The following is a 25,392-nucleotide window of genomic DNA, read 5'->3' as shown; positions in this document are numbered from 1 at the left end:
TTTATTATGGAAGATTAAAAATATTTTTTTTTTCTGTTTTTTAGTAAAGTGATGTTTTTATTAGTAAGTATATAAATTTTATTCCTGTACATAACACTGTGCTTTAGCCATTTTCATAAGCCATCTTGGAGTAGATTTATCTTAGAGTAAAAAAGTTACTTCTTACATCCAGTGTCTTGTTTTTCTGTTTTGGAAGAGATACAAAACAGAAGTCAAATGCACATACATCAAGTTATTAGCACTCAGTGGAGAAAATGTAGTGCATTACCAACAACAGTTCAGCTCTAGCTGATCTCCAGACAAAGGTACTTTATGATTCTTACACCTTCACTTGTATGGAGAGCATATCTACTGTCACAGAATATCGCCCAATTGAATGCTGTACTGGCACTATGTAGAAAATGGCACCCACATAAGTGAATGGATGTTTTGTTACTGCTTTCAAAGTGCTACTGAGTATCAGACTTGCCTTGTGACTTGCATAAGGACTGTCCTATTTGAGTTGTGGCTGAATTGATGCTGTCTCCCAGCAAGTGGTTTTGAGGCTTCTCTCTTTCAGCTAGCTTTGAAGGCTCAGGGGCAGCAATTCCTGGCTGAAGGTGAAAATTCTACTGCAAAAAGATGAACTGTCCCCTCGCTAGTGCTTGCTTGTATTTCTGTTCTATTTGGAGTATAATTTCATTTTGGGCCTTCTTCCTCCCGTGTCATATGAAAGTTCTATGCTTCTTTTTGGGTATTTTTTATTTAATTCCTGTCCAGAGGGGTATAAAATGCAAGATGAATTAAGCTCCTTGAAGATAGGAACATCTACCTCTTTTCATGTACCATTTTGGGTGAATGTATATAAAATGTCTAAGAAGATGTTTCATTGAGAAGTAATCTGAAACCTATGGACTGAGTGACAACAAGTTTGTTTTCTTTTGACATGAAGGACCACGTCAATTAATGTTTGAAATTTAAATGACCTTGTGAAGGAGAAAAATAAGTACTAGCACTGTCGAAGGACCTCATGGGACTGGTATCTAAACCTTTTTCTACTAAGCACGGTCCTTTTCAGTGGGGAAAAAAATATTAAGAATATTAAGGAGAATTAGAACTGGATTTTCTTTAAGGTCCTTTCCAACCTGAGCCATTCTATGACGCACTGCTTGCTCTCTTCTGAACTAGAAGAACTTTGCCCTTAAACTGATGCAAATGCAGTAGCTGACATAGAAGAACAAGAATGCTCTCTGAGAGTTTTTGTTATGAAATACGTCAAATTTGGGTACCTTACTAAAAATACATTGTGTTTTGATCTTATTGGCTGTTGGAGCGCTTGAATAGTTAAAGAAACATTGAAAACCAGGATATTTCTGTTGTGAGGTGACTGTCGTTTGAGTTTTCTTTCGTGATGAGCCTTCTTATTTTAAAGGAGCATGATCTTTGTACTTCTTGTTTATCACCTTAATTTTTTATGAATTCAGAATGCTTTAAGAGAACTTGCTATGTCTCTTTGTTTATCTTTTTGCTTTTGTCACTATTAGTTTTGAACACATGAATGTGTGATCAGCTTTAAGAAACTGTCCGGACACAGACCAGAAGAGGAAAAGCTGCCGCAAAGACATGCCATGGTTTTTAACCTCCCAGCAGTTAGCTTGCTCATTCTGACTATGCAATTTTTTAAAAGCCTGCATGAATCCTGGTGTAATCTGAGTCTGCCACACTGTGATTTATGACACCTTAATGCAGGAATTTAGATTTTTGCTTGTCTGCCATGAGGCACCAATTGTAGTAAAGAGTTAACGAGGGGACATGAGTAACTTGAGCACAGAATAATTTTGCTGCCATAGGTAGGATTTAAGCCTTACAAACCTGAACATTGTGTTATAAATATGGTAAACACTGCCTCTTGTGTATGCCATTTGACAAGGAAAAAGTAGGCAGTGTGTTTGGAACTTGCTCCCTATAAATGATAGGACACAGAGCATTCATGCATAATTTTCTGGGGTCTGCATGTGCAGGCTGGTACCAAGTTAATATGCCACATAGGTGCAAATACAAAACATGAAAAAACCACTCACAAGTTGTTCTTGAAGTTTCCATCAAATGCCCTTTGAGTTTATACTTTATTTCTAGGAGTCCCTTATATTTCTTTTTATTCAAGATGTTTGTCATGATGCATCGGATGCAGCACAGATGGGAAATGAGATTTTTATCTGGAAATGTGTATTATCTTTTACAGAAGCATAGAGTCCAGAACAACTCTGAAAAATGAGTTTATCTGTGCAGCTGCCTGGGAGAAGTCTTTCTTAGTTTCTATAGGTACCTTGTATGCTTAGTGGGAATGCATGACCAGCCACTCTTTCTCTGATCATGCAACCTAATATATTTAATTTCGTGGGTAAGGTTCAGAAAAAAGGTGGAAGGGATTTGTCAGGGAATACAGCCAGTACGTGTTTGAAATGTTTCTTTAAACTTGGCTCCTTTAACTATAAAGCTAGAAATTTAACTTGGCTTCCTGGGCAAACTTCAGTCGTCCTGATAAACATACACAAGGATGTTTGGATAACAAAAGAGAGAGCATTACCAAGGTGATGCTTAATTGAGCTAAATCCACATATAATCATTCCTATTATAGTGAGTGCTGTTCCTCTTAGATGAAGTAAGCCACTTAGAAAATTCTGCAAATGTTTCATTGTGTTGCTGCTGCTTCTCTGACTTACACTAATGAGGATGAGGAAATGCTCTACTGAAATCCGTGGTGCTAAGCAACTGTTAAACATCATTTGACATGCCAATATTAAGACAGACTTATGTTTTCTTTGATTTTCTTTTAGTAAATTATTCATTATTATTATAAGTGATTGGGCAAAACTTCAAAAGGAAGAAAAAAGCAGCTAAGGATTGAAACAGGAGGAACTCACGTTGAACTGTTAATACCCACAAGGAAAGTGTTTTGGAACAACAGTAACAAAAAAGGCATAGCCTTTGTCCCAAATCATTTTTCCTCTTGAGTCACTTATCTAAGGACTGTTTGACAGATTCTGGCTCCATTTAATAACAGTTTTATGCACTCTGCACTCTCATTTTCTGTGGCATAAGGAGAACCTGTTGCTATTCAGGTGCCTATTTGGCTAACATAGATAAGTTCACGGGAAATTGGTAGCAACCAGTACATCTGGGAAGAGAGAGATCAACTCAGTATGTTCATTCCGATGCTTTAACTTCTCTTGCTTTTTAAAATTAATTTAATTTATCAGAAGTTGGTAAAAGATTGAAGTAAGGGGAGGAAATGGCATAGGCTGTGGTTATTTCACGCTTGTATTTTGAGGTTGTTTTCTGGGCATGATCTGCATTTCTTGGTCTTGCTTCACTCTATGTAGTGGATGGAGATGGAGGGCTTAGCTCTGGTGTAAAGCCAGCTGTTTCTGCTAGGAATCATGATATTCATTCACAGGTTTTTCCTTCAGGTGATTTTTACTGAAATTAAATGGTCTGGGAGTTACTTGAGTAGCTTATGATGCTTTTCTACAAGCATAAGTGAAGTATTCCTGGTCTTTTAGAGCACAGCTTTTCTTTAAATTAAGCCATTTTCTGTGTGCTTTTATATAACCATTTCTTTATCCTTCTTAAAAAAAAATAAAAATAAAAAAAGCAAGTTTATACAGGAGGGAATACAGGAAAGTAGAGAACGATATTTGGCATGTTTTCTGAAAAGGGTAGATTGGGTTCTTGGCATCTGTTTGTTCCATATTTCTGAATATTGGGTTGGCCACAGTTTTTCGCAGTCTTCTTTCTGAAAGCTTTGGTCAGCTTGAATTCTAGAACAGCTGGATCTTCTGTGAAAAGTAGGCGTCAAGAAGACTCTGAGGGTCCTGGATTAGCAATTTCTTTCCCCCAGGCTTTCAGTCGATTGTGGCTGACAGTGCTGTACTTAATACATTTTCTTTCCAGTTGTTTCTGACAAATGTAAAGAAATCAATTCTGATATTGCTTTAGAGGAGCACCTTGTTCTCTGGTTTCTTGCTGAAAGCTCACTAAGATCTTATTATTCAGAACTCAGCAATTCCTTAGAGGAATAACTGCTGTAATTTGGACTGGGAATTTAGGTAATGGAACAGTATTTATGTGAGTCCACTTACAGTGGAAAAGAAGGAGAAGAAAAATGTGAATAAAGGAAGGAGAAATATGTCAAGTATTAGTTCAGAAAAAATTAGCATTCAGTAGTTTTGTTCATATTTTATATTAGAATGGCAGATTGTTTAAAATTTAGTCCTAAAGTCCCACAGTAGTGCTAGTAGTTAGATAGACCTCATTTTATCTTTAGGATAGCAAGAAGAATTCCCTTTTTTTTTTTTTTTCTTTCCTCCAAAATATGAATTTAATATTGTGACTTGTTAGATATGAATCCGTTTTGCTTTCCTAAGGGCTTGTGCATCGCTGGAGATATTAAAGATGGAATAGCCTTATTCAGTCATCAACAAGGCTGTTACAGGTTTTATTCTCTGGACTATGGTTTCTAGTATTGTGCTCTCCTGGTTTGATATGCTCTCAACAATAAGGCTGCCTTATCTTTTCTCAGGAGGATGTTCTACTGCCTAATACGAATCACTATCAAGAAATACTTAAGATATCAAGTGTACTGTTTCTAAGAGATCTGATGCAGCAGTGTATGAAATTGCTCTGTATGGAACTCGTGCTGATCCATCGACACAGGGAAGCTCAGTCTGAGCTTCATGCTTCTGGAGTTCACAGGAAGGTTCTCATCAGAGGAAAAGGTTTCTTATTTTGCTGCATATATTCCACCTAAAATTAATTTTGAACAAAACTAATGATAATTCATCCACATTGGTGAAATATGAGGTCTGCTTCAAAAATAATGCTTCCTACTTTGTTGGCCTACAACATTAGAGGCAGATGGTGGTGGTACGGCAGTAGAGAATGAAAATTCCCACCAATATTCCATTGCATTTTGTTGCTGTGTGACAGATAGAAGCAGAAGGGCAGACTAACAAAGTGGTTTCTGGCATGGAAGTGCAGATGAAGCAAAAGTGTGTCATCCAGTGGTTTGGACAGGTTATGGAGGCTCTTAATTCTCCCTTATAGATGAGTTCCTTTACTTCATGTGTCTTACTTGTCTTAAAACTCTGTCCATTTTATTAACATAAAGCAAAATTTGCTATCTACTAACTAGAACTGAAGGCAGTTCAGCATGCGAAGTCACTCTGAAGCCAAAGAAGCATGGATTTTTACCTCCCCGATTGCTAAGCAGCAGATGTAATAAAGCTGAAATATTTGTATCACTTATACTGGAAGTATGCTCAGTTATGTCACTATTTTCAGCTCATCTCTGAAGTCAGTTATGTCTATGCCTGCAGAATACCAGGAAAGCTTGTTATGAGTATTATCTACTTCATTACCTACTTCATCCAAACCAACTAAACTAGTGAAGAAATTTCTCCTCTGTAGCACCTCCCCATGACATGCCTGTAATCTTCATAGATGTTTGCAGAATTTTTGCCATCTCACGTGGTTGGACGTTTGCTGAGGTGCCTTACTGCTGGCTTAAAGAGGAAAGCAACTGAGAGAAGGACCTTTGTGACAGCAAGAGCAGAGTAACTGGTAAAGCCCATTTAGAAATCTGCAGCTTTTCTTGGCCAAGGGCTCCCCAGGGAGCTCTCTGGAAGTAGTTCTGTCCATCTGCTGAAAGTAAGGATACGTGCTGCTGCTTAGCTTTGCGCCCAAGCCTTCTTGGTAAGCTAGTGTCAAGGTTTTATCAGTGTTCAGTTGTTACTGCATCACCTGCTGAATAGACTGCAAAATGTGACTGCATGAGCAGTGGGAAGAGCAAGGGGCATTTTATGTATGTGCACTAATGTGAAGGCAATATTAACTGCAGAACCTCCAATTTGCTTTGGTCAGAAGCTGCTAAGTTTGCTTTTTGTTGTGAGGAGCAAGATTGAAAAATAAGTAAATCAAGAAGTTTTCTACTGCTTTCATAAGTATGAGTGTGAATTTAGGCCACAGAATAAAACAGAGATTCTGAATTAATACTAGGGAGTACAGCATCTGAACCTTTACCTGAACAGGCTTTTCTACTGTACCAGCTCTAAATTTCCGTTGTTCCTAACACCAACCATACATGTAAATCTTTTGAGATGTGTCTCTTTTGAGAAAATGTATCGAGAGGTGACCTTCAGTGTGCTGCTCATTGTCACCTTCTAACCAAAGCCACTATGCTCAACTTAGTAGGCAGCTCTGCTCAAAGTGCTTGACTTATGTTTGAGATGCTCTGCACTGCTCCTTCCAACGTGTGAGATATTCTCAATAGCATTTAGACTGTCAGGAATTGACAGATGCATCTGTTTTGGCTGTTCCATGTTCATAGTCTCAGTCTGCACCAGCTGTTTTCTCCCAGTCCCATTCAGGCAAGAGGGCAGACTGAGTGCCACGTATATCCTTTCTTTGTGTGTTTGTGAGAATAAGTTGTCTACTCCTTCATAAAATGCGTCTGTGATGACAATCTCATATAAATGAGGGCAACCTCTTGAGACACTATCTCTTTTTACAACCATTGTTTCTCTTTATTGAGATACACAGAACTATTTTCATGAAATAGGATAGTTTCTAAGGCTTCTAATTGTATTATTTTTTGTTTTTCTCTGTCTGTTGCTTTATAAATCAGCAAATCTCTAATGTGTTTGACACTGGGTTTCAACAGCGTAGGCAGGCATTCTGGTTTTCAATTTTCTGTTGAACACAGTGTCGGAGGGTGACAACCCACACTTAAATGGTATTGTTCCTTAATTAAATAGTACGGAATATGGATAGGAAACTGATTCCAAGGTCTTTCAAATAAGCAATTTATTTTGATACTGTTTTCCAATACCTATTTAAATGAAGGATAATGGTGACTAGTGGTTGCTTGTCTCCAGGTGCTCTTTAAATTCATCTCCATTAAACTCTGGTCCACTTTCAGACATACCTCTGGGCAGGTAGAACATGCAAGAAAAATGCATTTGATATAAGCAGTTGTTAATTCAATTGTGCTATCTTCTAGTGAGACTGTTTCAGAGAAATGCAAGTAGAAATCTAAGGGAAGTTTGTTTTAATACACGGAATGAAAATGGATTGGGAGTATGCCACTCCAGCCGTGCTCTATCATCTAAATTACTTTTGGTGACCTAATCCTTGCCAATAGCTGTTGTTAGTAACCATAAATGCAAACTGACACGTGAAACCTGTTTTGTTCAACTTCAGGCAAAGACTGCTGAATTTGCCTGTTCATCAAATTGTTATGCGCCTCATATGTTTTAAAGTACTTCTATTTTCTCTCTTCGATGGTGTGTGATGCCACAGTAAGTAGTTACTAGTTAATGCTGTTTAATTTCCACCCCTATGAAGGGAGACAGGTCATTTTTACACTTTCTGTATATGAGCATGTGGACGTTCAACCTTTGAACTAAACCTTCAGTTTAGTGTTACAAAAGCAACACTAATCCCCATTGCTGGGACATCCATCAAGAAGTCCATTTGTTTAACTGTTCCACACCATAGACATGAATCCTTTGGTTTCTATGTCTATTTTTGCCACAGCATCCTCGTGTTGTCCTCTGTGCTGCCTTGACTTTTTTTCTTTGGTAGCAGACTGCTTGATAGACTTCATCACAGCATATTTGAACTGAAGAGGTCAATTGCGTAGCCTGAGCTGAACTCTGTTCCTAGCATCAGTTGTCTTGAGTGGTGTAGCTCTGCAATCCATCTTTAGTTTAAAGCATCTGTCGTGGTTTTCAACTCCTTCTCCATAACTGAAGAACCAAGTTATAACATTCAGAACAGGGCAATACAGTGAAGCACTGACATGTTTTGGTAGTTTAAAGAAGCTCCAAGTTTATTGTAGTAAAACAGGGACAGGCAGTTTGCATTTGCTTCTGCAACTCTAATCTCATCAGAGTTAAGACAGCCAAGATAAACCTAAGGCAACTTCACACTTAACATATCTTTTTAATGCAGTCATGCTTAACGGTGCTGCTGCTGTATATTCCTAGGGTAACTATGGCCTGTTTCTCAGTGTGTGCTGAAGTGTTTCTGTTTTTAATATAAGGATCTGACTTGAAGAGGAGAAAAACATCCCTTTTCCAAGTTTTTCATGCTGAGAACTACAATTAAAAGTAATTGCTTCTATTTCCAAAGTAAAACATGACTTTTAAAAGCTGTAATATTCAGCAGTACCAGGAGGACGCTTATGTCATGTTGAGACAGTTTCGATATTTCACTTTATAGGTGCTCCCATCTGCCTCTCTTAAAGCAGTTCTTCCTGAGAGATGAATGAAGCAGGTTTCTCAAAAAGGCAATATAAAGGGAAGAGGAACACAAAATACCAGAAATAGAAAAATGAAATAAATATAAATGCCGCATCAATCTGAAGGCATTTATGCAAATTGCCTCATAAATATAAACAGTGTAGACTGCTGTGATAAGTAGAGGCATTTTAGGGCTGAGATGTTTTGTATACAACTCCGATGCTAATTGTAAACGAAAAAGATTATATTGATAAATGAACCTTGTCTTACTTCTTTTCTTCTTCTTCTTCTTCTTCTTCTTCTTCTTCTTCTTCTTCTTCTTCTTCTTCTTCTTCTTCTTCTTCTTCTTCTTCTTCTTCTTCTTCTTCTTCTTCTTCTTCTTCTTCTTCTTCTTCTTCTTTTTCTTCTTCTTCTTCTTCTTCTTCTTTTTTTTTTTTTTCCCCTCATAAAATAGAGGTACAAATTGCATGAGTTAAATTTGTTTTACCTATAAGCCATTATAAATAAGAGAATCAAGAGAATGTCTGAACTTTGAGAGGAAACAGAACAACATAAAATGGGTTTAGAAACCTATCTTGATTGGGCAATGAATTGTGCTGAAACAGCTCAACATAGAAGGACATGATCAGAATATCCCAAATTTGGAAATTTAAGTTTTATGCCTGGGAAGGAGAATAGACTGAATTAAAACAAAATACAAGTTCAGATGACATTGGAAGGGGAGATATGGCTTTCTGCAGAGTTTGCGCCTGCCTGGGAAAATCTGCTGTGATCTGACACATCCAGAACAACTGGACAAGTATTGGTTTTGCTGGCTTCCTTAATGTGTTGTTCCCTGGAGTGCACACTGTGGACAGAGTAAAAGCCAGATGCTTGCCAAATACAACAGAAAGGAATTACAGAATTAGAACCCTTAGCAGCCTCTTAAAACGCTATGAAACTTGTGAGATTTACACATGGCATCACTGCTTTCCGGCTTAATGAATTGGCCAAGTCCATTTTCCACTGCCCTTTGGACCTCCTCTGTAGGTCATCTCCCTGCAGAGACAGGCCAGCCTTTTAGGAGACCCAAGCTTTCAAATAGAAAAGCCATTTTTTTAAAGGCCATGCTCCTGTATCCATAGATGTAGGAAGTACTTTTAGCAGTAAGGATGGGGTAGGTTGGAGCATGTGTAGGAAGGCTGGGAAACCTGATGCCCTGACATCCTGCTCTCCATACATTTCCTGCAGGATTTGGGGCAAATTACTTTGCCTCTTTGCCTGGCAGTTACACAGTTGTGAAATGGGGACAGCTGTCCTCCTCTATTTCTCAGAGGACTTGTGAAAATAAAGGCATTAAAGATTGTGAAGCCATCTGTTGCTATGGTGATGAGGCTCATTTAGGCACTGAAGCACCAAGATTAGAAACTAATATGTTTCCTGCACAACTTATTTAGAAATATGGATAGGCGGCACTGACGTGTCGGGTCTGGCTCTGCCTCCAGTAACAGGGTTACTGATTTTCATTGGGAACAGAATCTGTAGATTGTAGCAGGCACTCTTTGCTAAGCCTTGGTATGTTAAATGCCTCAAATTGGGTCAGTTGCATAATGCCTCATGGTTGCTTGTTACACCAGGTAAAAACAACGTGCAGGATTTTAACACCTATTATGATTGCTAGATGCTTTTGCATTTCTTGTTAGGCATTCGGAGCTCAGGTGAACGCAGTGGGAATGTGAAAATTTTGCTGGGGAGGTACTGGAGGAAAGAGCAGAGAAAGGGTATAGGGAAATGGATTTTCTTACTTCAGCCCTGCCATAAAGAGCATGCTATGAATGAGTCAGAGGCTGGGGAGAAGGATCAGTGGGATACCTGTGATACTGCTGTTGGTGGGGAAGGATGATGAAACTTACTTCCATTGTTGCTTTGCCCTGCAAGTGTAAGTTTGATATCTTGAGGCTGACAGATTTTGCAAATCTTACCTGCCTGTCTTTTCCCAATGCTCTGCATCAGTACAGCTAGTGCCGTTTAGCTGTATTGAATAATTCAGGTTGGAAGGGACCTTTGGGTCCTCTGGTCCAATGCCTTGCTCAAAGGAGGGTACGCTTCAAAGCTAAACCAGGTTACTGGAATTCTTGTCTAATCAAGTTTTAAAAATCTCCAAGGATGAGTATTCCATACCCTTTATGGGCCCCAGTTTCAGTTCTGATCCACATTTTTCACTATTATTTAACTAGAATTTTCTTTGATGCTGCTTATCCCTGATGGGTCTTTATTGGACTCTGAGGAAAAACTGCAGTACCTTGAAGCCACGAGACTGTGCTTACAGGACATTTGCTTATTAGCAAATGCTGCATGACCAGAAATCTTCCTGCTTGCAAGGCCTGAGCTTCACCCCACGTGGGACAGCCCTCTGCCACACTGCTGCTCATTCTCAGCCTGAGTCCTTCCTGCATTATGCTGCTGTGCACCATCTGTGTTTGCCCTTGGAAATAAAAAGACTGGAAAACAAAAACCTACTTATGATGAGGAGCTTTAATAAGCACTTGATACAAATAGAGAAAGCATCTGGGGTCGGCTGTAAGATGTTTGCTTTTAAATGGCCTATCAAAGTATGAGATGCTTTCTCTAAATCTGATCTTGAGAGAAATCTGAGTTCTATATCCCATTTCCAGATGGCATAACTTAATATCATGGTGAATTATTTGGCACACTTTAAACAAATTCTTCTTCTCTCTGCACCTGAGACAGAAGCATCATCAAATTATGTCTGGAAAGTTTGGTGAATTATTGTTTCTTATACTTAAAAACATAATACAGCTTTTCAGACTTTTCTGGGACCTGGTTAGTATTCTCTCTTTTTAAACCTAACATGACTTTTCTCCTATGTGTTTGTGTTTGGGAGTTATTCTAGCACACCATTCTCAACCATCTGTTTTTGTTCAGTGTTTTGAATCTTCTTCCAGCTTCCCTATAGCTCAGAAGTCTCCAATGCAGAGGGAGAATAGGCTCCAGTAAAACACTAGAGTGGTTAAGTGGTTCCAGCATGACCAGCGTGAGTTTGCTCTGTTTTTAAACAATGTGAATATGAACTAAATGAAAATGCTCTGAAGGAGAAGGACAAGGCAGGAAAACTTCTTATTTTCTGTATCTTGCTGAGACATTGTAGTCAGAAGTAACAGGAAAATTGATCATTTTCTCACATCCAGGTGATGGCGCACATGGCCTCTATTAGCTGACAACAAATTTAGATTATGTTTATGTTGTAGCCAGCTTTGTCAGTATTTTTCTTTTGAAGTAGTAAATAATATTAATTGTGTAGAACAGAAGCATAAATACTCTTCTTTACCACTCTCTGCTGTTTAGAACATTATTTTGAGAAGGATTTGTATTTCCTACAGTTTTTAATATTAATTTGTTAAGTCATTCATGGCGTGTTCAAGTGATTAAGACTCAAGGTCTGCTTTCCTGTACCTCTAGGTCATTGCAATGAATTTCAGTTTTTATTTGCTTCTGTTGCCTGAAGTACAAGCCAACAATCACATGTAAATGCACTTCAGAAATTCCACCGGTGTTCCATGAACACTGGCTTATAAATTGAGTTGAGACAGAATAGGATGCAGCTGAAACATAAAAGTAAAAGGTTGCAGAACTGTATTCCTGCAGCTGGGACCATGCCTTGGGGGGCATTTATCAGTTCAGACAGCCTCCTGATTAGGACTCAAAGAAACACAGGAAAGCACAGTGAGGGTGGATGTAGGAATAGGGCATTGCAGAACATACAAGCCAAAATCAAACATCTGAGGAGTCAAAAAGTCAGATATGGAGTGGCCGAAAAACAATTGGAAGTCAGTCAAAGGATCCCAAAGCCATCACAACCAAAGCAAAATGTGGTCAGAAACAGGGATAAGGCAGGAATGAGTGGTGCTGACCCTTAGAGCAATCTCAGGATGAGGTGTAAGAGCCCCACGTAGCACAGTGGTGCTGTCCCCATGTCCTCCATGCCTGCCTGGGTGCTGCCACCATGCCTTAGGCTGACTGTGAACACTCTCCAACACCTCTGCAAGCTGTCCTGCTCAGTTGCATTTGCAAATTCTTAAACACTTTCTCCTTGGCAATGCCTCTGCAAGGAAACGAGTGACACTTAGGTCTCTTTCCTTTCACTGTCGGCCTTGTTCTTTGGCTTGTCAGGGTTATTATCATTAAGGGGTTGCAAAGCTCTCTTCAGCCTGTTAGCAATTAGCAGACTGTGGCCTGGGATTTCTGAGACAGAAGATGTGGCCTTGCAAAAGCAGTTACAGCTGAGAGTGGTGTCTTTGCTGTGCTCTCTTAATGCGTAATTGACTGCTCCAGGGCAGAGAGGGAATGAGCAGACAGAAGTATCGGGGAAAAGTGTATCGTTCTGCTTTTTCTTGATCTGATCCAAGCACTTGGTTGAATCTACAGTGAGCAAGGCATGCTTGTAATTGGCCTGACTTTTCTTTGCTGGGTTTTGTTATTCCCCGAACTATTTGGAGCTCTCCAAAGTTTTGGTGTTAAGTCTAAAGGAAGGATTTCTGTATGTTATACTCAAAATGGAGTAAAAGGTCTTCAGGGCCAAAAGCCTTTGGACCTTTGTGGTGCTACCATACTGGAAACCCAAGTTAAACACTCTATCACCACTGCAAGCTTTGTCTCTGCCTTAGAAACTGGACTAGTATTTTGTGGACTAACCTTTGTGTCTGTGAAAGCAGACTTGCACTGTGGTTCAGACCTGGTAGAAGCGAAGTTCTGCTGATCTGGAAGAAATGGTTCTTTGTTCCTATTTTCTTCCACTGTTTGGATAGAGAATGTTTTATGAAAAATGACTATGTTCCAGGTAGCTTTGTTGCAGCTGATAGCTATAGCACTGCCATGTAGCTGTATCATCTCAGTGACTGCAATAAAAGATTCAGTGGGCTTGATTCTGCTCTCCATCTGATGTGTTTATGCCAGCAGGCTTCTGTGGCTGTATTATTGTTTGTTTCTAACAGTGTCAGAACAAGAACAGAGCTTCTGGGGACAAATATAGGTAAATGGAATATTTCTTTGGAATTCAACTCATTCGTTGCTCTCCCTCACCTGTCTAAGAGCAGACTACCCTGGCAAGGCTCTGAACCAACTTCCCATATTGGTCCTGTTCCAAGAAGGTCATCTGAAAAGTTGTACCACTTGGCAGCGATTTAAAAACAAATAATCAAACCTACTTGTCTCATTTCTTCAGAAGAGAGAGAAAGGGCACCAGTCTTAAAGAGAAATTTTTGAGCTGTGAATTCCAAGGAGACAGTGGCATCAACTACGGCCATGACAAAGTTGGAGGAGAATGCAGATTTAAGAATTACTCTATCCTTACTGAATAGTTGTTAGATAAGGGTGGAGGAGAGTGGATTTTACATGGTCCCTTGGTTAGTGAGCTTGAGTGCATTATATACTGCTATTATGCATTAAATGCACCATGTACTAGACAAGATGTCTCAGTAGAGTTGAGGTCTCTAAAGTCAGATATAGTAGTGGCTGTCTTCAGCTCTGTCTTTAGTGTGAACATCTTTGCCAAAGGAGGGAACTTGTTTTAATTGACTTTTTTTTCTCTGCCAACATTTTGCTTTGGTAAAATAAGTGAAAAATCCTATTAGACAGGGGAAGGAAAAAAGAGAGGGACTTTTTGTCCCTCAGTGTGTTCTGAATATTTGAAGGATGTGATGTTTAGAAATCAGTGAAAGCTAGATGGGATTTAAATATTAAGGGGCAGGAATTTGCCTTCAGGTAAAGGATGATATTTGCATGACTCATGTTGTTAGGTGAACATTCCTGTGTATTGGTGACCTTTTACCTTGGTAGCAATGGGAAATATGTTAAGTAGGGGGCCCAGTTCTTCATCATGTTCCACCATAGGAAATGATTAGAGGGAACTCAAAAATAGTGTGTAGCATAACAAGATGCTGAACTAAATATTTTCACTGCTCAACTAAATCTCCCATTGCTTTTAATAACACACTATTTATTTTTTTTTCTTTCTTTCTTTTTCCCATGAATACCATACAAGAAGAGGAAATCTTGTAACAACTGCTATGGAAGCCATGAATTTCACTGCAATTTCATTTCTATAGTTTAAATTATATGAAAGAATATGCTGATTTATCTGCTTAACCATGTCTCTCCTCTGCCTGGTATTACAATTTTCAAGGTATCCAAAGAGTAGGAATGTTTTGGTGGAGGTTTGTATGGTTTCTATAATGCAGCGATACTTGAAACAAGTGTCAAGTATGTAAACAAAGTTTATTGAATTTATTCTTTGCTGTTTAAGTCTTGTACGGGCCAGGAGTCCAAAAGAGAATTAGAAAATGGTGTTCTGCATGTCTGCTAATGATGACTTAGGATTGCTGATACTTACTGAACTTGTAGTGAAAGGTTTTTTTTCCTGTTTTAAGGGGAAAAGATCTATTTTATCAAACTGTAGCCACAAATATTCAAGATTATTTTTCTGATTGGATGTTATCTGAGCTGCCTATGACTGTATCTTTAGTGTCAGTCTTTATGTTGGTCTTTTAGCTGATGTAATATAAAGAAATCATAAACAATGGAGTATGTTTATGTAATTCAAATAAAATAGTGATGCAGATAAAAATAGCTAAGTTCCATTAACTTTTCAGACCATAATAGTGAAACACTTGTAAGTCGTAGGATACGCTTGAATGTCTGTAGTACCAATTTATCCCTCTGCTTAGTCATTCATTTCTATTTAGATCTTGGTGCTTCTGTGCAGCCTGTGATTAGATTGGCAGTTCTCATTTAAACCCTAACTCATTCAGTCTTGGTTATCAAATAGCTTAAAAGGCAAGAACAAACGCTGTTGTTTTTAAGATGTACTGATATATGATTTGCATCCTTACATGTGGTATAGGTTGGATTTACCAGAGTAAATGTTCTTTCATCTGTAGTTTTCTTTGTAGGTATTTTGTGTTTTGTTGTGTGGGTTCAGTACACAATACTTTAAATGTTATATTTGTTCCAAATTCGCTGTTGTAGCGAATCAGAGCGGAGCAGGATGAGAAAGTAGCATGTTTTGTAAAAGAGAAAAATTTTACTTTACAACTCTAGGAAGTGGAGGAACCGGTACTCCCAAAAATATCCCTACCCATCAGTACTGCATCTCTGGCTCCATTCAACTTTAGTTTTCTGACTAGCAGTACTGTCTCATCGTCACCAAGCACTGTTTCAACATCAGTGATAAACAAGTTGAATCTATGTTGTATGCTATAAATGCTTTCCTGTATGAGTCTGTATCTGCTCTTTTGCAAGTTAACTTCTGTGGTGCTCATGAAATTAACTGGTGTTAGTTCATACTGAGTTGAGTAAGTCAGAGCTGTATTGCAGTTTGGAGAGAAAAATGCAGTTTTTTGATTGTCAGTCTTAGACTTGCAAATGTCTGGTTTGGTTTTGGAACTGTGGCAGAAAATGAAGTTGCATCAGCTTCTTTTGCATTTAAGAAATCAGATGAGAAAAAGGACGAAACTCCTGCATCAAAGAGAGGCTTCTCTTTTGGTAACGTGGAGTCGGCTCCTGCCTCGCAGTTTGTTTTGGGAAGGACAGAAGAGAAACAGGATTCTGTCAGTTCTGCTCCTCCGTTACTGTTTGGGAAGAAAGTTGAGAATGAAGAGTCAAAGGCACAACCTGTCTTTTCCGTTGGGCAGCCTGAATGTACCAAAGAAGAAAGCACAGCAAAACCTATGTTCAACTTCAGCTTTGTTAAACCATCGGAGAAAGAAACTGAGCAGGCAAAGCCAACTTTTTCATTTGGGGCCCAAGCCAATACTTCAGGTAAGCAGAATATCTTTTGTCTTCAGTTGTCTAAGTCCCTCAGATGGTACCTCTGAAGTCATAAGTTACAGAATCTGTAGGAGTTGCTGGGTTCATGTACTGGAGCTTTAGAAAAAGCTTAATTACTCTGTGCAGTGTGATTTGTGTTCCAGTTGTTGACGTATAGACAATTAGTAGAATTCCTGTTTTGATTTCAGTGAGTTTTAAGACTAGGTTTAGACAAAAAATATATACATATTGTCACACATTAAAGAACCTGTATTGCATCCCACATGAGCATGGATGGTTTGTATGGTTTCTGTGCTAGCAGCATAGTTGGTGGTACAGTCTTTAGCGTGGTGACAGAGGCCTCATGCGATGGTTTTCATAGTGAAAGGGGATGTGAGGAGGTGTCTCATTCATGTGTTCTTGCAGCTGTGCTGCTGCAATTTACTGCCATGAAGGTGTGGAAATTGCTTAATAGGTACTACACAGTTTTGTGCATCTTTAACCTTCTGAAAGAGCGGGCTGAAAGATTTTAGTAACAATTGCCATGTGGAAGAATTCTGATTCTGATTTCATGACTTATCAGCCATGGTTTGCAGAACAGCGTTCATTACTCACTTCTACTAACTTTGGAAGTTATAAGGGAAGGAACAGAGAGAATAAAAGCAACGCATGGGGTTATGGTTCTTATGATTGAGTTGAAGTTCTGGAGTTTGATTTAACCATGGAAATTTGATGAAACACCTTGTGTAAAAATGAGATTTTAACGAGCCTTCTTCAGCACAGTAGAGAGTCCCTTAAAAGTGGCATAGATGAAAAGGGTCCGTAACTTCTGGAAAAACAGCAGTGGGAAATCAAGAACAGGGTCAGGTGTAATAATGAGAGAGCAGAAGCTTAGGGAAAGCTGAAGAACTGCATACTTTAAAAGATAACTTTAAATGTAAAATTGCACTCAGTACTTTGTGACAGTTCTGTAACAGGGGGCTGTTCTCTGTGGCTCCCAAAAGCAGGTCTTGAAAGTACTGAATTACAGTGAGCTTAAGCCAAAAGAGTGAGGCTGCAGGATGATGGGCTTAGCCAGCTTTAGGGCTGTAGGCACAGGGCTGTAATTTCAGGAGAGGCTACAAAAGCAGCTGTACCACTGTGGGGTTTTTTTTTTTTGCTGTGTTATTTAGCAAACTACAGAAGTGTTGCAGGTAATGCATGTTGTTCTTCTCAGAGCATCTGAAGAATAGTTTTGTTTGAGGAGCTGAGATGTACTGGTTCATTCTGGTTCCAGTTGTTATAGCCAGTGCTTGGTGTCCGTAACTACTAAAGCCTAGAACTGTGGTGGTGTCATCATTCTTCACAATTCTCCCATTCCTTTAATTGCACATGGCAGCGATCAGTGTATTAAACCTGGATTTTATGTAATCCACAGTAGCTGGATAATAGTTGAGACATCGTCCAGCATTTCTCCTTGTACAGTGGCTGGAACAGGGTCTCTCTGTTGCGCTTGGTTTGCCGTCTTGCAGTGTTTTATGTTCTGTTCTCCCTCTCAGATCAAGGAGCAGCAAAGCCATCCTTCAGCTTCTTGAGCTCTAGTTCCTCCAGCGCAGCCGTACCTGCCACTTCAGCCAACAGCAGCAGCCTGTTTGGCAGCGTCACTTCTTCCTCCAACCCTGCACCAGTTCCCACTCCCTTTGTGTTTGGGCAAGCCAGCAACACTGTGAGCAGCACCGCTTTTGGCAATTCTGCAGAATCTACAGCATCTCAGTCATTTGGCTTCTCTCAAGAAAACAAACCCACCACCACATCTTCCACCACTGGTGCAGCAGTTAATCCATTTGTCTTTGGTTCAGGAGCCAACAGTAGCAATGCAGCAAGTTCTGGCTTTACCTTTGGAGCCACGGCCACATCGAGTTCAACAGGTACATTTAAGCAGGTGCTTTTGTTTTTGCTCTTAGATCACAAAAGTGGAGCAGGGAAAGAGTGTTTCCTGGAGAACAGGTAGGGAAAATGCATGGAAATTGAGAAAAGTAGTGAATATTTACATCCAACAATATATAAACAGTGCTAATGCTTGGGGCTCAGGTCAAGTTTTGAGGCAGTCTGGGAAATACAGTTTAGGGATCAACTGGCTGTGGTGATATTTTGTGCATTGGATAATCCTTTACTGGCTTTCATTTGCATAGGAACTTGTCATTGTGAGAATGAATTTCCCTCTTCTCAGTATCAATCCAGTGCTGAAGGTTAAAAGTTAGTTTTAACTTGAATTTTTCTCTCCCATACCTAAAACTCTTCGAGCGTTGTAAATAACATCAAGATTTGTACTATCCACCCTTCACAAGTGTATATTACAAACACAGTATTGATATATGCAGCTGCTGCTTTGTAAAGCGTGACTTCTAATGAGCACGATAGCCAGTCCTTCATTTTCTTGGTCTTCATAATCTTCAAATCTTCATAAAAGTACTGGAATGCCTTCTAGTCCGTCTTAACTTCTGTTTTCCTTCCTGGAAAAACAATCAGCCATTCCAAGTTACATTGCAGCAGTTGGTATTTTTATGTTGCGTGACGTCTGCTTAAATTGCATTTAGATTAATAGCGCTATTTAGAAGGTCTCTTTTTGCTCAGCAGAAGTGTGTATGTTTGAAGTCACAGCTCAGTCCTGTATTTTTTTCTCATTATTTCTGCTTGCCATGCAGAACCAAAGCAGCTAATTGAATGAGCTTGTTTGCTATTATATGGAGAGACAGAATTATTCTGGTAGCTCAGTTAGGTCCCTGCAAGCCTGATGTGGTCTCCAGAAATTGATAATTGTAAACATTTGGATGAGGAAGGGGAGCAGTTGCTTATGAGAGGAAAGATTGGCGTTCTCCTCATTCTAATAGATCAGGAGCTGTGTTTTGAACGCTTAAAATAATACAAATAAGTGAGTGAGTGTTCTTTACCCGTGGTATAAATAAGTCTTAGTAATACAAATCAGCTTGTGCTCTTTGTGGGAGCCTGCTTCTAGAGCATGAATGGCTAACAGTAATTTGAGTCTAGACAACCCGTGTTTGAGGTGTGCGTTGTCTGACTCCTTTAAGTATGCTGTTTTTCATGTAACTTACAAGAAAAGGTAGGATTCCTATCATGAATGAGGTGCTGTTTGTTGTTTTACCTACTTGGCTTCAAACATAAAGCTCTGTAACAAACAAAACAACTCAGCACATACTGAAATTTCTCTTCTTTTCCTTTAGGGTCATCCTCTACATTTGTCTTTGGGTCTGGGTCTTCAGCGCCTGCTGCTGGACCAGCATTTGGTGCCAGTCAGCTACCAGCATTTGGCCAGAGCCAGGGCCCTGGCCAGCCAAATGCTCCCAGCTTTGGATCTTTGTCGACATCACTGTTTTCATCTGGCTCTCAGCCTGCGCCTCCTGCCTTCGGCTCTGTGACAAGCAGTACTGTGTTTGGACAGCAATTGAGCCAACAGCCAGGTTTTGGCTCTGGCGCCTCCAATGCTGGTGAGTGTTGACCATCCTTTTCGTTTCAGGTCTCAAAGAGAGCTTGGTTAGTCAGTGAGTTGGTTTCCATGAAGTGCAGCTGAAGTTTAGTGAATGAAATTACTTCTGCCTTTTGTACATACTCTACTGTAAGAATTGCCCTCCATAGAGGGAGTAGACACAGGGTTAAGTATTTTGCATCTGATTCCTTACTGCCGGAGAGGTACACTACCTTCACCAATAGGTTGTACATTGTTGTATATTGTGGTGCATGCAGCCATAGACTAATGGCAGTACAGGTAGCAGCAGACAGTTCCTTAGCAATTTGCCAGCAGTCTAAAAATCTCTTTATGATGCTCTACTGAAACAAATGACGTTGTCTAGGTGTTGTTCCTGTTGTAACTTAGCATTTCTGGTAAACCTCCCTCCCACCCCAAGCTGTGCCGCCTTGAGCAAGGTCTAAGCAATGTATGTTAGAGGTGGTGGGAGGAAGGAGGGGAGGACTTTCCTGGAAAGAACAAACTCAAATTTCAACTTTCTTATTCCCTTCTCCTTCTACCCCGTCTTTCTCAGGTCCCGTATTCCAGTTTGGGAGTAGTACTTCTAATTTCAACTTCACGAGTAACCCAGAAGTATTTACTTTTGGTGCAAATCCTCCTGCACCGGCAGCATCGGTACTACCTTCCGGCTCTTCAGGATTTTCATTCAGCCAACCTGCAACGTTTACAGTGGGGTAAGAGACCAAATCAGATTTTCACTTGAGCTTTTGGTACTATCTGTGGAGCGCAGGCAGCCTCTACTGATGTTAAATTGCGAGGTGCTCAGATGTACTTCGGAATTTATGTCTAAGGACAGCATCTCTCCTCGCTCTGTTAGTGTGACTGGCTAAGTAGGCAACGATGGCTTTATAGCAGCACAGCTCTCAGAAATATCATGCAGCCATGAGAAGTGTTCTTGAAAAATAAGATCTGAATTGAGCTGTTACGCTGCTGCTTACCTGCTGAATGAGAGAGATTTCATTGCTTTTGGTTTCTGGAACTCTCTTCCCATTCATCATACGTTGTCTGTTGCCAGCTGCTGAGTAGTGAGCAGCCAGATGATAAAACAGTTGTTCTGGAATATCTGCTCAGTGCTGCTACTGAACTGTCAGCTAACAGTAGGGAACGTCAGCTGGGTTTAGACCGTCGTGAGACAGGTTAGTTTTACCCTACTGATGATGTGTCGTTGCGCTAACTCTGCGTTGTCCTAACTCTGTGCTACCGGTTTCTATTCATAGGACTAATGGAAAAAATATTTTCTCTGCCTCCGGATCTTCAGTTCCCGGTCAGAAGATAAAGACTGCAATTAGACGTAAAAAGTAATCGGCAGATTGGTAAAGCAACTTTCAAAGCAGCTGCTGCCCTGCATTGTTCAGTTGTTGGGATCGTACCTCGTGCTGGGTTAGCTGAAGTCAGATCTGCCTAAAGTGTTGCAGAAAGGAACCAGGTCGAGACTCGAACTCGTGGGTACTCCAGGGTTGATTTTATTAACAAGCTCAGTGCTCAGGTGAAACATGCATACAGAGCTTGGGTCACTCCTAGTGAATGACCCTTAAGCTTTACAAACGTCCTATATTTATATGATTAGGTAAACATTACATCATTTATGTTATTCATTTCTCGTGATTAATCAATACATCTTCAGTCCTTCTTTCTCGTGTTTCATCCTAGGCCCAGGCTTCATGCTTCACGTGTTACTCTTCTTTTGAACTTGTCCAGAAATTCATTATCTTCTTTCATCCGAGCCATCCGGGCTAGACCAGTCCATTCCATCTGTCTTATGGTTAAACTATACATTTTAACTGATTAACTACTAAATAGCAATGTCAGCACTATTATTGTCTACCTCTGCTGTTTCATAACTTCACAATACTCTAACACCCCTACATGGGTCATGGTTCAGGGCTATACAGGGGATACTTGAGTAGCATATTGGTTGAGAAATTTACCATTTTTCCTAACAGTCCCCCCTTTTCTAATAGCTACTTTCCCAAGTATTCTACTGATATCCACCAAAAACTATCTTAGGTGGCGGTGGTGCCTTTACAGTTAAAGCAGACCCCATTCGCATACAGCATTGTATTAGTACATAAACAATAACAATCAGAACAATCACAACAATTATAATCAAGATAATTTTCTTAGCAATAGCAGAAAGATTTGGCAACCAGGATGTCAGCCAATGCCATGTTTCAGAAAAACCCCATCGAGTATCATCCTTCTGTATTTCTTGCATTGTCTTACTTACTTCCCATATTTTCCCAACATCAGTTAATAATTCTCCAGTTTGATCAACATACATACAGCAACTAGCATTCAATACAGTACACACTCCCCCTTGCGAAGCTAAAAGCATATCTAGTGCCATTCTATTTTGCAAAACTACTTTAGATAAGTTTGTAAGCTCGCCTTGTATAGTTAATAAGCCATAAGCCGTTGCATTAGCTAACTTCTCCACCTCCCCTGACACATTCAGTATTGCTTTTTCCAATTCACTAACACCTAAACCAGGTATAAACCAACGCACAAATGCATGGAATCCTGTTGGTCGTTCAATTAAAGGATTTAAAATAGTTCTTTTAGTACGTCCATAGAAAGACCTATGCCATAACGTTCCATTTATTTCTCTGGGAATGATCTCCATATCGGGTACAACTAGGCCTAAAGTGCATCTTCCTCGCCACTTTTTGGGTAAAATTTTGTACGCATGTTCTCCACACAGCCAATAGGCTCCTGGGAGACTCAAAATCAATTGATTTCTGTTTTTAATAGCAGTGAGATTATCACATCGTAAAGTCCAATTTCCCAAATAGGTTCCAGTAGAATCACGATTTTCAACACAATGAATATAAGTATTGTTCTCCAATCGTGTATGAGCCAATGATAAAGCATGAGTGGTAAAATTACTTCTTAATATTGTTGTATTCCAAATATGACCAATAGTAGTATTAACATGAATAGGGATACCAATCAAATTTACTCCATGTGCTACTGATCTAGGTAAGGCTGAACAAATCCAACAATCACTGACATTTAGATTCTGGGCAAACGATTGCATTATTGATACATGAGAATTATCTGTCCAATAACGATAGTGGCCTAATTCATAAGAGACATGTGGCTGTAAAGACCTTCGGTGTCTCATCTGCTGAGTATGGCTACTTGTGTCATGCCAGGACATAGGTCCCCATTTTACCTCTTGCCAATGTGTATGAACTAATTTAAACCCGTCCCGAGGGTACGCAATGGAGAATTTATGACAGCACGAATTGTTGAAGCCGGGGAGCATACCCACACACCAGATTCCAGTACCACTGCTTGGTTCTCTAAAATTAATATTATGGTTAACCCATACCGCTCGGAGCCGAGGAGGAGGTACTCTGGGGTATGAAGGATAAGAAAATCGTGCTCTAATGCAAAAACTAAAATTAGCTCGAGTACTACCGGGGATATACCATCGAAATGTGCCAAAAGGGGTTCGGACATTGTTGAGTTGTAATAAGTCAGTATTTCTTTCTCCTTCTATGATGAATTCACGCTGAGTCGTAGAAACCTCTTTCGTTTTCAAAGTTACCTGATGTCCAGTCAAAATGTCCCGATAGGAGAATTCATACTGGTACCGATGTCCTGAAGCTATGCAGACGAGGAAGAAAAGGATGCAGAGACCTTTTTCACATGAGTATGATGGATCCATGCCTCTTTACCCTTGACCTTGATAGCATAAAGAGAAGTTAACAACACACAATAGGGCCCTTCCCATTTGGGCTCCATTTTATGTTTCCGTTTAAACACTTTCACCATTACCATATCTCCTGGAATAATATCATGTACTTTAACATCTCTTGGTAATCCTTGATAACAATAAGCATATTGCTGAATTCTCTTAAAAGAATCTTGTAAATACAACAAATATTGAGTAATATTCTCTTCCCCTTCCAAAAGTGCAGTTTTTGCTGAGACATATGTTCCTGGTACTGCCACTACTCTCCCAAATAAAACCTCAGCTGGACTAATTTTTAAAGGCTCCCTAGGGGATGTTCTCAAATCCCATAAGACTAAAGGTAATGCATCTGGCCATTTGAGTCCTGTTTGTGACATTACTTTGCCTAATCTATCTTTAATAGTCCTATTCATTCTCTCTACCTTTCCGGATGACTGTGGATGATACGGTGTATGTGCCGCCATAGTAATTCCCAGTGTCTTTGACAATTCGGCCATCATTGAGGAAACAAAATGTGTTCCCCTGTCTGAGTCTATTTCTTCTGGGACTCCGTACCTTGGAATTAAGTCTCGTAACAGAATTTTAATCACAGTTTTTGTATCATTCTTTCGTGTAGGAAATGCTTCCACCCAGCCAGACAAATGATCCACAATAACTAACATATATTTAAATCCCAATACTGGTGGCATTTCAGCAAAGTCAATTTGAAGTTTCTGAAAAGGATATTCAGCTGGAGGTCTCTTCCCTTCTTCCATCCTGGGTCTGGTTATCCCGTACTTTTGACATATTTCACATCCTGCAGCAATTCGTCTAGCTGCTGCATATACTCCCGGTGCTATCCACAAACGATCAATCTGATTTGCAATATTTCCTGGACCGCCATGGCTTCTATCATGATACCACCTTACTAAAGTTAGCAAATATTTATGTGGTAACATAGGTTTATCACCAATCATCCAAATCCCATCCTTTTGAACAGCTCCCATACGCATCCACACCTCCAGTTCCTCTTTATTCATTTCTGTATAAAGTGTCTTAGGGTCCGATAGCAGTGGTATAGTTTGTACAGTCATAATAGGAACACTATAATTAGGGTGCACAGCAGCTGCTCTAGCTGCCGCATCTGCAAGTTGGTTTCCTTTTGCTAACGCATGTTTTTTAGAGCTGTGTGCAGGTATGTAAACTACAGCAATCTCTCGTGGTTCTTGTATAGCCAGTAATAGGTCATTTATTAGCTCACCGTGAGCTATTGTTCTCCCTGCAGAGGTCAGAAAGCCTCGCTCTCTCCAGAGCATGCCGATAGCATGGCAAATTCCAAAAGCATACTTTGAGTCCGTGTATATATTTACCTTCTTGCCGCGTGCTAATCGTGCCGCTCTACAGAGCGCAATAAGTTCTGCTCCTTGTGCTCCCAACCCGCTTGGGAGAGATTCTGCTAGTAGAACAGTTGTCTCAGTTGTCACAGCAAATCCGGTGTATCGCTTTCCTGCAATGTAATAACTAGAACCGTCAGTAAACAAGTTTAACTCAGGCTCTGTTAATGGCTCATCCTTTAAGTCTTCCCTCGGTCGTGAGACTGAGTGAATCACCTGCACACAATCGTGTTTATTTTGTTCTCCAGTTGAATCAGGGAGTAAGGTGGCTGGATTCAAAGGTTTTGATCGCTCTAAGGTGATATTATCAGCTAGGAGCAAAATGACTTCGTAGCGGTGAGCGCGCTGTGGAGAAAGGGATTTTTCTGCATACCTTTTAAGCAAGATTTCTACTTCATGCGGAACCTTTACAACCAGGGGATGTCCCAAGACAATGGTCCGGACTTTCTCGGTGAGTTCTGCCGCTGCAGCCACAGCTCGAATGCAATAGGGAGTTCCCCTCACAACAGGATCTAATGACTGTGAGTAATAGGCGACAGGCCGCTCGTAAGGTCCAAATTTTTGAACTAAAACTTCTTTTGCAATTCCTCTTGATTCGGTAACATATAAGGTAAACGGCTTACCATAGTCGGGCAGTCCCAAAGCCGGTGCGGATACCAGCGCCTGTTTAATAGCCTGGAAAGCTTGCTGCATTTCATCAGTCCATGGTAT

General features: G+C 40.0%; 2 protein-coding genes across 2 annotated transcripts; one reads left to right on the top strand and one right to left on the bottom strand.

Annotated features, from left to right (window-relative positions):
• The first annotated feature begins 9,216 nt into the window (after window positions 1-9,216).
• On the top strand, window positions 9,217-21,422 carry LOC146758614 (nuclear pore complex protein Nup153-like). Its single transcript, XM_085514886.1, has 8 exons — window positions 9,217-9,307; window positions 9,965-10,016; window positions 14,464-14,540; window positions 15,633-16,097; window positions 17,624-17,992; window positions 19,307-19,570; window positions 20,123-20,282; window positions 20,826-21,422. The coding sequence occupies exons 1-8, from the start codon at window positions 9,217-9,219 to the stop codon at window positions 20,908-20,910; spliced, it is 1,563 nt and encodes a 520-aa protein (XP_085371012.1). The 3' UTR covers window positions 20,911-21,422.
• On the bottom strand, window positions 21,049-25,248 carry LOC146758613 (endogenous retrovirus group FC1 Env polyprotein-like). The gene is made up of 2 exons (XM_085514577.1): window positions 24,658-25,248; window positions 21,049-23,298 (listed from the first exon to the last, which is right to left on the bottom strand). The coding sequence occupies exon 2, from the start codon at window positions 23,279-23,281 to the stop codon at window positions 21,587-21,589; it is 1,695 nt and encodes a 564-aa protein (XP_085370703.1). The 5' UTR covers window positions 23,282-23,298; window positions 24,658-25,248; the 3' UTR covers window positions 21,049-21,586.
• Window positions 25,249-25,392: the final 144 nt, after the last annotated feature.

The sequence above is a fragment of the Coturnix japonica genome, chromosome 13 (assembly GCF_054131305.1).
Source record: "Coturnix japonica strain WE chromosome 13, WE-NBRP24, whole genome shotgun sequence".
NCBI classification, from domain to species: Eukaryota; Metazoa; Chordata; class Aves; order Galliformes; family Phasianidae; genus Coturnix; species Coturnix japonica.
This window is presented reverse-complemented; position numbering and strand designations above follow the sequence as displayed.

Excerpts from the sequence above, each read along its gene's own strand:
- LOC146758613 (XM_085514577.1), bottom strand. The coding sequence starts at position 23,281 with ATGGATCCATCATACTCATGTGAAAAAGGTCTCTGCATCCTTTTCTTC.
- LOC146758614 (XM_085514886.1), top strand. The coding sequence starts at position 9,217 with ATGAAACTTGTGAGATTTACACATGGCATCACTGCTTTCCGGCTTAAT. Across the intron at positions 10,017-14,463 it reads GTGAAAATTTTGCTGGGGAG|GTATCCAAAGAGTAGGAATG; the intron begins GTACTGGAGGAA and ends ACAATTTTCAAG. Across the intron at positions 20,283-20,825 it reads CCTGCAACGTTTACAGTGGG|GACTAATGGAAAAAATATTT; the intron begins GTAAGAGACCAA and ends TTCTATTCATAG.